Below are 11103 nucleotides of genomic sequence, written 5' to 3'. Positions count from 1 at the left end.
AGTAAGAGGTTGGGAAAATCTGCAAAACACCAGGAAAGAAACACAAATGGGGAAAAAAGCTCAAACACTCACAGTTGAAGATACAGAAGATCATTTTTTTCCTCCTGTCAAAAAGAACTTGCACAGCAAATATCCAGAGAGTTAATGCGCTAGAGGTTTTAATGATGTCAGCTTATTCTCCTATTATTAAGGACCCGCAGAAGCAGTGGATTTGTGCTCTACTGCACTATTTACAGCCAGGCAAATTCTTGAACGAAGAACTGAGCTGGTCTGATGGAAAGGTCTTCAGCTCAAAGCCAGTAACTTAGCGATACTTAAAGACCTGCAATATGAAGATCATTTCATCTAATAGTCACCTTTGAACATAAGGTATCAGAAAATAATGCCATTTTTTCTCCAGCAGCATTTAGCCAGTTTTCAAGCAGACACAATGCTTTGGGATGGAAGGGACTTTCACCACCTAGTCCCAGCCCCCCTGCCATTAGAATCACAGAATCAGAATCACAGAATCACAAGGTTGGAAACGACCTGCAAGATCATCCAGTCCAACCACCCTCCCATTCCTATCAGTGCCACAAGCTACTAAACCATCTCTCGTAGCTAGGACTGCCACCACCCACTACATTAGGCTGCCCAGGGTCTCATCCAACCTGGCCTTTATAGATAGATAAATAAAAATGTTCATTTACATAGCAAAACAGAAGCCATTTATACATCTCGGCAAGATCTTGACTACAAACTGATTCACATCCACTACACTTCCATTTATACTTGCCTACTATAAATACCACTGATGATCAGGTGCACATAAAGTAACAGCTTCAAAAAACTCAGTTGTAGTATCATGTTTATTTACCTAAGGCATCCCAGAAAATTTATCACAAGCATGAAAGAAGCAAGAACATTCACAACAAATCTAGCTCAGATTATTCTGTACATACTCTTCAACAACTAGAAATATATCAGCAGCAATATGGATTCATTTATACATCAGAAGTCTATACAACGTCCCTTCCTCTCCCAGTCTCCAAAACGTGTAGGTTCAGGGCCCTTCGGTCCACCTCTCTCTTTTGTAGCAGGATTGATTCCACTAGGGAATTCTACAACGACAGGGAAAATTCATTAAAATGCATACAATGCTGACAAACACAGACACAAACTGAACCAGATAATTTCAGAGAGTTTTGTGACAACAGTCAGGAATATGTTACCATATTCAGTAATGCAAATGAAAAAACAACTCAGTGTCTCAAGGCACCAGAGATTCTAATGAATTCATAGTAAGAACTTTCATCATGAAGGTAAGCTGCCACGTTCACCATATCTAAAATACCACATCACTGTTTGCGTTTGTTTAGATTTTTAATTTCAGACACTCAAGTATGAGAATTTTAGTCATGGTTTTATGATTACCATCATGTTTTCACAGATACTATCTTTTCATTAAGTATCATGCAGATGTTCATCAACTTCACACCAAATACCACTATCATAGGAGGCACTATAAAATCCTAATCAGACCTAATCAGAGGGGAAATGGCCTCAAGTTGTGCCATGGGAAGTTTAGGTTGGATAGAAGGAAAAACTTTTTTACAGAAAGGGTTGTTAAGCACTGGAATAGGGTCCCCAGGGAGGTGGTTGAGTCACCATCCCTGGATGAGTTTAAAACTGTTTGGATGTGGTGCTCAGGGACATGGTTTAGTGGAGGGTTGTTAGAGTTAGGGTAGTATGGTTAGGTCATGGTTGGACTCGATGGTCTTTAAGGTCTTTTCCAACCTGAGCAATTCTATGATTCCACCTTTTAAAACGAAGTGTGAGCCTGCTGAGTCATGCTGATACCCTTCCAGGAGAGGGATACCCTTCCTTTGTGGGGTATGAATGGGATTTCCAAGTCTCCCCAGTGAGCCACATGAGCAGAACTCATCAGTAGAGCTTTTTCCGCTCCCAACTACCTAGCTATGTCATCTCTTTGACAGGAAAGGAGATTTGCTTTGCTTTGCTCCTTTCCTCCATCAACATCCTCATGCTACTCAATGCTCTCTCAGTAAAGCCCTCTGCCTGGGCCTCACCAAGCTACAGAGAGCTCACTTTCTGGCACAGCGCCATTCTAGGCTGAGTATTTTTTCATCCTGCTCTGGGCTGCAGAGCTGCCTGAAGCTCAGGGTACCCCATGCACCTCTGCCATGCTGATTCCAGAGCCCTCCTTAAGTCCACTTGACTAGGGGCTCTCAGCACTACTGCACTGCTGGGAAACACATAATACAGAGCAGGACTGAACACGAGAAAGGAGAACAGAAATTCTGGGGAGCAGTGAAAGTGAAGGACAGTGGTAGAGGAAGACACACATAGCTACAGGCCATACAGAATGATGTACAGGAACGCCTGTTTAAAAATTCATGGAGACCACGATAGAGAAAATCAGCACTTGAGCACCTCCGGCAGTACAGGGAGCACAAATGCATCACCCTAATATCTAAGCAACACTGATGTGCTGACAGTGGATACATAAGCTCAAAAGCTTTTTTATGATGGCTACACTGCAATGGGAATTTCAAACGGCCACCTAAGCCCCTCCTTTTTTTCTAATAAACATCAAGGATAGGAGGAGCAGTCAGCATTCCAGCAAACTACTGCCAGCATTGTATTGTATATAAAAACACACAACTAAATTGAAACACAAGAGAAACCTCTAATTTTGCCCAAAAATCTAAGCAAAAAGCAAAAGATAATAATTGTTTTAAATGAAGCACTGGTGGTATTCCTTGGGAATAGAAAGGAATTCAGAATTAAGTGACTGCTTATACAATAACTCCAACTCTGAGTCAGTGCTCATAGGGAGTCACAATCTAAAACTGCCAGCAGCTGGTCTGGAAATGATACTGTAATTTTTCAGTCATTCTGTCATCTGGAAACTCATAGTGATCTATTGGTACACTGAAAGAGTTTGTCCTAGACAGCTCAAGATGGATAAACACAGGTTATTGCCACTGGTAAACAAGCAGTAACAGAACAGCACAAGGTGGTGAATGAGGTTAAATCCGACTGGTTAAACAACGACTAAAGAAAGAGGAGGAAAAAATCAATCCTTTAATTCTCCTGTCTGATAAAAGCGTGCGTTTCTGTGACTTGCAGCAGCAATATATTTGGTATCTGTGTAGGTAAGACAAGATATTCTGTGCATCCCCACCAAGTGATCGGAACACACTAACAGCAGACAGAGCTCCTCAGGTCTCCCTGGCCCTGCTGAATGGTTCAAGAAGCTCTGCACATGGCGCTGCTCTTCAAAACACCACATGGAAGGCTCAGAGCAACAGTGAAAAGCAGCACGGAATGGACATCTTTTGTGGACTAAAATTGGAACAGGCTTCTTGCATCATTAAAAGCAGCTGGGACCAACATTTATAGCTGCACTACAGTAGACCAATATTGCTACATCAGTTACATTTGGCAGAACCATGGAATAGTTGATGCTGGAAGGCACTTTTGCCAGACAGCAGGCCCCACAGGAAGACCCCAGGCTAGAACGTCCAGGCTAATTTGAGTATCCCCAGGAAGAGAGATCTTGCCTTTAAAATACAGCTTTCAACTTCATAAAGCATGACTTACTTTCCAGAGGTTCCCTCTCTACGCTGGACTCCTCCGGTTCATCAAATCGGCCTACTGGTAACTTCGGTTTCTTAAGCCTCTGCTTAGCAGGCTCAGGTCTTCCCTCCGACGTATAGCTCCTCAGGGAGCTGCAGGGCAGCGATGATCCTACAAACAAATGGACATGTGTCACCTACGCATCAGACCCTGATACCAGACAGCTCTGCCTCTGTTTTGAGAGCTTCTGAGAACAAACCAAACTGCCTCACTCCAAAAATCAGGGAGTGAAGGTGAGGCAAAAACCCCTCAAGAGATCAAGTCCAACCCCCTGCTAAAGCAGGTACCCTACAGTAGGTCGCACAGGCAGGTGTCCAGACCTTGAATATCTCCATAAAGGGAGACTCCACAACCTCTCTGGGCAACCTGCTCCAGGGCTCCATCATCCTTACCATAAAGAAGTTCTTCTGCATGTTTGTTAATGCAGAACTTCCTCTGTTCGAGTTCGAAACTCTACTCACTAACACCTAAGAAATTAGCACAGATTCTTATTTTTGGTTCTAGAAACATATGCATGCAAAATTGTGTTAGTTGTATAACTCTGTTCACATCAACAGTGTATTTTAAACTTTTTGAAATTATCTTCACTGTTACTGTCTTGCATTTTAGGTTCTAAATAGCAATAATGCTAGCATAGAGGAATACATTCTGTTTCCCTGGAAAAGGCTGAACCTCCCCCAGGAAGGCTGCAGATTTTCAGGGCTTGGCTCATCTCCAGCAATTTTTTTGTCAGAAAGAGCCTCTGCTTCCCCAAAGGAAAGTACCCCCAGAAGTAAGGAAAAATCACTGTTCCCTTGGTAACAGGTCTTCCAGGATGTTGGCAAAGAACAGAGGGACCTCACTTATGACAATAAAATAAGTTGGTAGTCAAAAGCAGAACAAACTTTAAGCTCATTTAAGTTCAATTATATAACTCTATACATATGCTTTAATAAGAAGAAAATATTTTCCCCTCATAAAGCCTCACTAATAGCTTTAAACACAATTACGACAAACCTTATTACCATCCCCCTTAATGTTCTGCTAAGTATTTTAAAGACACCAAGGTGCACAGCTATTCTAAGTAACTGAATAGACATTACCAAATCAGAAATTGCTCACAAAGACCTCCCAAAAGACAGATATGTCTGCATTTCATTAAAAAGCCAAATGCCCACCATGAACAGGAACATCTCTGAAAAAACTTCAGCTATGTATGGATATGGCCTAGTCTTTTCTCTAGAAGATTCAAACATAAACCCTGCCTGCCCACGCTGGGCTCCAAGCACTGCAGAGAGCCGTGGCTTCACGTAGCATCTTCCAGCAGCACAGCTGTCACTCACCCATACCAAACAGCAACCAGCTGTATGCCCCAAATCAGCATATCCAACCATCCTAAAATACCATGGCCTGCGCAAGTTTAGACCCTACAGTCACATAACCCGTGCTGGGCCTGCCAAATGCAGCCAGTGCCCCAAAGGAACACTGTTTTTTTTTTTCCTCTTTAGCTACGACAAAGGGGTTTAAGAACAGCAAGGAATCCAACACTTCTGCATCTGTTGGATCCTTCTCTCTGCTTTTCTGCAGGCTGGAACAAAAGCCAGGTAGGAAATTCAGTGCTCAAGTCCAAGTTCAAATACAAGTCATGCCGAACTACTGATATGAAACTACCTGACAGTAAGGAGGGAAGAGGCAAAATCCATTTCTCCTATTTGTAACATTTGGAATTGTTGACTAAAACACGTTCCTCTTGACACAGGGCTGACAGCATCTCAACACTGACCACCTCGGAGAAGCACAGGACAGAGTACCCATCAGCAGGGTACGTTCTGCAGGCTGCTCTCAGGCTGCTCATCCTTTATGAGCACTGCAAAGCCGTGCTGTGTGCTAATCATAGAGCTGAATTTGGAAAGAAGCTGGAAACCCCAATTCTCCGCAGCTGTAGCGCTCAGCCGTCACGGAACCCAGCAGGGCCACTCAGGCTGCGGGCTGCACAGCAACGCGCTGGGGATGGGGCACCTCACGGTCCCTTTCCCAGTCCTCCTGTTCTCACAGCAGCCGCCGTCATTCCTCTCCACATCGCTCCGTTCTCACGGCTCAGCCGCCACACGGGGTTGCTCCCCACCCGGCCCGGCTGCCCGCCTCCTCAGCACACACACAGCGCTAAGCTGCCGAGGCCGACTGCCCTCCAGCTATTCCGCCAGCACTAACGCGCAGCTCAGCTTCACTACAGTTCCAACCCTCGCAGCGCTAATAAACTCCCATAACGGGTAGCGAGGCCTGGCAGCTGCAGGCCAGAGCTGGGCGGGCACGCATTCACACATACGGCCTGGCAGAAGCTCCGGCGTCCCCCCCTCCCCCGCCCCGCTCCCCGCTCCCCGCTCCCCACCCGCTCCTTACTCGCCGCGGCCCTCAGCAGCCGCAGCGCCATAGCCGCACCGTCCGCGCTCAGGACGCGCTACCGCGCCTGCGCCCCGCGCCTGCGCAACCGCCACAGGCCGCGCGTGGGGAGTGGCGGGAAGAGCGTGTGGAGGCGGGCGGGGCGGGGCGGGGCTAGGTAAGTGGCCGGCTCCTAGTGTCGGTTGTGCGGCGGTTCCTGTGAACTCTTGGCCCAGTTTCTGTCGTGCGACGAACTGTTAACCGCTCAGAAGACCCGCTCCTACACCTCCCCGCCTTTTGGAAACAAATTAACGTAAAAGTGATGAAAGCATGCTGCTGAAATCACTCAAAGTAAGACGTAACGTACAACGGACATGAAATGATTCCGCCTGGCGTCACAGCGCTGGCTGACAGACCCAGCGTTCGTAAAGGCTGCGGCACTTTAACCTCAGTTACCGTTCTTTTTAACCTCGCGTAATTGCTTCGTTACTGAACCAGCACACTGTACGGCCCAGCAGGTGCCCTTTCCACACCCGAGGAGAGGCTCCTCCTCCTCGCAGAAGGCATCAGGACAAACTGCCACACGACCCCTGCCGACACCGACCTCATGTTTTTCCCATCTGCCCACGGCGGCGGTGCCGGACACATACGGTGTGCTGGTTGCTCTGCGGGCCCCGTCACCTCACTCTTCCTCAATTCTAAGCCATCCCCGTGGATACTGAGCCACAGAAAGCTGCTCGCTTGGCTTCAGGGCGACTGGAGTCTAAAATAGCATTTTATGTTTGGATGTGGTGCTTAGGGACATGATATAGCACTGGGTTGTTAGTTAGGGTAGTATGGTCAGGTTGCAGTTGGACTTGATGATCTTGAAAGTTTTTTCCAACCTGAGCAATTCTATGATTCTGTATTCTCATTTTAAGCGTTTAAGGAAGTAAATCTCCTTGGTAAATTAACAGCAGTGCTGTGCTGAGTTTATTGCACGGCATCTGTCCGTGCCTACACATGGAAAGCAATTACATTTAACTGACTGCCTTCTGTGTGACATTTTTTCAATCAGCTTTTTATAACATGGTTAATTGGGCATGAGAGACTGGCAGTGATGGAAAGCCTTTCCGTTATTTTAACAGACTAGAGAAAGCAGTGCAATAGTGGTGGCTCATGCGGGAAAAATGCTCTTCGGCCCAAAAGGAGCGAGAAAAAAAATCCACAGATGTATGCCAAGTTCAACAGCTTATCGTGCTCCCATGAAATCTTTACCTTGACAACATTTATACTGAGCTGCCCGCAGGCACCAAGTAGGGGTAAGCTCTGTTCCCTAAGAGATTAAAGTAAACCCATGACAAACTGCACTTGCGTGCATTCCCAAATGGTAAGGGTGAAACAACTACATAAGAATAATTAGTTATGATTCTTCTACGCAAAAACAAGGTCTTCAGAGCTATCTTCCCCCTTCATTTCCCCCTTCATTTCCAGCATATTCCTGTAAAAATGTAAACTTCACTTTTTACTCCTGCTTTATGTGTTCCTAGATGTGGTTGAAGAGATTGTGAACCTGAACATAAGACCTGAATGTAACGTTACCTGAATATAAGAACATATGTAAGCACGTGCCACAGAAACATGCCACTGTGACTGAAACAAGAAGTTTGTTATTTTGTTTTGTGCTTTCCTTCCTGTGCTTTCTAATCATTTCTCTTTTACTCTCCAGCGTGCCCTGCAAGGAGTCAGAATTATGTATTATCCTTTATTTTGCTGTTCTGAAAAGCAGGTAGTAGAAGACCTACAGCCAACACGCACTATGCAGGTCAGTTCAGATGAGCTAGAACATAAGCTGCAAGGCCTGGTGATTTCCAAAACAATCTTTTTTTTTTTTTCTTTTTTACTTTTTCTTCCTTTTTTTCCCCCCCAATTAGTTTCCACATCTCTAGGATCAGAAAGTTTAATTTTGATGGAAGACTCAAATACAGACCAAGGAATTAACTTACACACATTACATGGGAACAAAACCTCAGATATAGTGTTCTCATTTCATGTAGTAATCTCCTGATAATACCACTGGGAGCTTTGTGAAATAACAAGAACAGTGTAATGGCTTCAGGGAGCAAGAGACTGGCAGCTTTCTAAAGGAATGTCAGTCCTTGATTGTTAACTCCCTTTCTGTAAGCAACACCTGATGCAGCCTCATCCTCTTCCAGGTGGCTGCAGGATACTCGCGTAAAGGGGAGGCTGCTGACACTGCAGAGAGATGAAGCCCTCACTCAAACAGAAGAGAGATGGAGCATTTCATGGCTGCTCTAGATCACATGGTGCTGAATTATATATGCAAGTCCACATTTCTATCTAAAAAATAGATATATGCAAGAGCAGCTGGAGCATGCTGTGCACAGATGTTCCAAACATGGATGAGTGCACGTGTTGTTCAAACAACCACCACAAAAGTATCATACAGTTAATGAGTGCAAATATGAACTTTACATGCTTCAAGGGCACACTGAGGTCATCACACCACTCAGTACAGCAAACAAATACTGATCCCTCCTTTGAGGTATCGAGCAGCCTCCACCAAATCTACAACACAAAGGGTCACCCAACCACAGATGGATTGCAATGAGGAAAATACAGGCGAGGAGAGAAGTCCTCTACATTTGCCCTGTTCTATGAAAAGTTTACATCAAACATCAGAGCATTTCCTACACCATCCAATAGACTGGATTCCAGTCTGCTTAAGTGGATGGGCTTGAACATTTTAAAAAGTGGCTCCAGTGCAGGATATTTCTGCTTTGCTAATCACAAAGGCACAACGTACACTTTTTCAGTTCCAGAAAGGCACAGCAAGACAAATGTTTTTCAGCAGCAACAGAGAAGTCTGAAGAGTCCTCTGTCTCTCGAAACTGATATTAACAACTTACCTACTAGTCAGCTACTGTAATACTGTTAAACAAAGACAGTTGAGATATCACAATGTAATTTAAATATTTACAGCATAGCAGTACCACCATACTATAAAAATATATATAAAAATAGATATTGTTAGAATGGGAATGCATTTAAGATATCTTTCTGTAATAAGCACTTGCCTAAAACAACTCTGTAAGAAAGCACTCTGAAGTGTGCACATCGCCAAAGTGCAGGTGCTCGTCTGAAATCTGTAAGCTGCAGAGAAGAAAGTGTGTTATTACAGAGACTGCATGAACAAACCATATAAAACGTAAAATTACTTCATTACAAACTATTATTGCTACATTCATTTCAAATAATACAAAAGTATTAATTATATACAAAAATGCCTCCCCGGGATTTGGTAATTAGCAGAAGATTTCAGTTCCTTTAATTGCTTCCTTAGAGTCATTTGTTCATTTTATTAACACCAGATGCAATAACACAATGCTAAAAATAAACATGCATTATACAACAAATTTATGTTTCCCAAAAAATGTTCATTACAGTTAGTGAACGCACATGTAACCCTTTTCCGCCCCACCTTTAGTGAATTCTTGTTTGAAACAGAGGAAAGGGAAGGAAGGAGAAACCGAACTCAATGCTATTCAGCACCAGTAGAAAGTCAACAGACCTTTAACATTCCTGTGTATCAGAAACATTTTATCTGCATCACTGAACAGGTAAAGTTTACAATGTCGTCCCATTTGAAGATGTATCGATTTCTATTTACAATACTTTGTAGTCAATAAAACATTTGAACAATATTTAAAAATTGAATAAATTCATAAAAGTATTGCAGAAGTTTATAACATTTACTTCTTTCACGTACATACAAGGAAGTCCATGTAAAACAGTCCGCGTTCGTCTGAGGAACTCACAGAGTAAGGAGCAATTTTATACGGTCTGCAAAACCCCAATTATTTGAAGGCAGCGATCATTAAACATTCAAAAATCCTTAGTTGCCATTTGCTTCTGAAAACTAAAGTTCCAGTAATAAAATTGAATATGTAAACTAACGTGTTTTGAGATCAGTAGAAAATATATTCCCACAGGCATAATGTATTTACTAATGCTGACAATGACTTTGTAGAAAACTGTTAAGATGCTGCGATGTCTGAACAGACAACTCTGTAAGGGTCTTTGTGAGACTCCCAGATACAGTTGTTTTCAAATACCCAGTATTTTAGCAGCTTGTTTTGTTTCCAGTTAAACTTCCTACAGTGCTAAAATACAATAATTGCATGTGTAATACCTTAGAAGAACTTTTAAACCCAATTAATTCCGGCATCTAAAGCGTCTTGTAAAATGTAGCCAAGTAATGTTGACTTCTGTAGTCTTAAGAGCCAATAAGAAACCAAAGAGAGTACACACTGTGCTTTAATCTCCAAATAATTAGGTACCCCAAATTAAGAAAAAGTAATAGAAAAGTAAAAAGAACAAAATAAAAAAATATTGCACAGCCACATTACCTAGAAAGTAAAGTCGATGTTAAAAAGCCCTAAGTGTGGATGATATAAATTATCTTCCATATAAAAAGTATAAATATCTCTTAAAATACAGCTGCAGCTATACTTTAATATCACACATTATTTGATTCTTCTGTTAATGAGGTAATAACCAAGTCTCTCACGATGCTCTTCTCTACTGAAAGTACTTCAGGGCAGCAACAAGGAAGAACTTTTCTAAAAATATTTCTGAATCAAGAACAGCAATGTGTGCAGCTCTCCCTATGAGAGAATCTGCTGTATTGGGCAACGCGTTAATTACGTTGTAACGAACCAAATTACATTCCTTATTTTGAAGAACTGGCAGAAGCAGGTTCTGGATCATTTCAGCATAAATTGGTCCTGTGGAGGAAAATAAAAATGGTTCTCTGTGAATCACCAGGAATGCACTTCTATGACCTCGAACTGAAAATGAATGCGTTCCGGAATAAAAGCACTGAATGTATGATGCTGCTTTTCTGTTTAAGGCTGAATACAGGAAGCTTGATTTCCTCAGATACTGTGCAAAAACATAACTTTACATACCATGTATTTGTTCAATATACATCTGTAGTGAAAAAGTGCCTGTCACTATTCATTTATTATACCGTCTGTGTAAATGATGCTATTTGCTAATATATAATGTCAGTGTGACTATGCTGGGATATCCCACAGGTAA

At 42.9% G+C, this 11103-nt stretch overlaps 2 protein-coding genes across 7 annotated transcripts in view; both read right to left on the bottom strand.

Moving 5' to 3' along the window:
* Positions 1-830: 830 nt before the first annotated feature.
* Positions 831-6095, bottom strand: SDHAF4 (succinate dehydrogenase complex assembly factor 4). The gene is made up of 3 exons (XM_042895307.1): positions 6022-6095; positions 3607-3753; positions 831-1100 (listed from the first exon to the last, which is right to left on the bottom strand). Exons 1-3 carry the CDS (start codon positions 6050-6052, stop codon positions 991-993), a joined length of 288 nt encoding a protein of 95 aa, XP_042751241.1. The 5' UTR covers positions 6053-6095; the 3' UTR covers positions 831-990.
* Positions 6096-9339: 3244 nt separating this feature from the next.
* Positions 9340-11103, bottom strand: part of FAM135A (family with sequence similarity 135 member A) — an 80859-nt gene continuing 79095 nt past the window's right edge. For all 6 annotated transcript variants that reach the window (XM_042880081.1, XM_042880073.1, XM_042880091.1 and 3 more), the window contains one exon: positions 9340-10787. In XM_042880081.1, the coding sequence (XP_042736015.1) occupies positions 10582-10787 (206 nt within the window). In that variant the 3' untranslated portion in view covers positions 9340-10581. The remainder of the gene's footprint in view (positions 10788-11103) is intronic.

This window comes from Lagopus leucura, unplaced genomic scaffold (assembly GCF_019238085.1).
Source record: "Lagopus leucura isolate 7727_CA_CO unplaced genomic scaffold, USGS_WTPT01 Super-Scaffold_73, whole genome shotgun sequence".
Lineage (NCBI taxonomy): Eukaryota > Metazoa > Chordata > Aves > Galliformes > Phasianidae > Lagopus > Lagopus leucura.
The sequence above is the reverse complement of the archived record's forward strand: the minus strand, read 5'-3'. Positions and strand labels throughout refer to the sequence as shown.

Coding starts and splice junctions, on each gene's coding strand:
- SDHAF4 (XM_042895307.1), bottom strand. CDS start 6,052: ATGGCGCTGCGGCTGCTGAGGGCCGCGGCGA. Junction 3,754..6,021: donor GCTGCTGAGGGCCGCGGCGA/GTAAGGAGCGGG, acceptor ATTTGTTTGTAG/GATCATCGCTGCCCTGCAGC. Junction 1,101..3,606: donor AGAGAGGGAACCTCTGGAAA/GTAAGTCATGCT, acceptor CTGTCGTTGTAG/AATTCCCTAGTGGAATCAAT.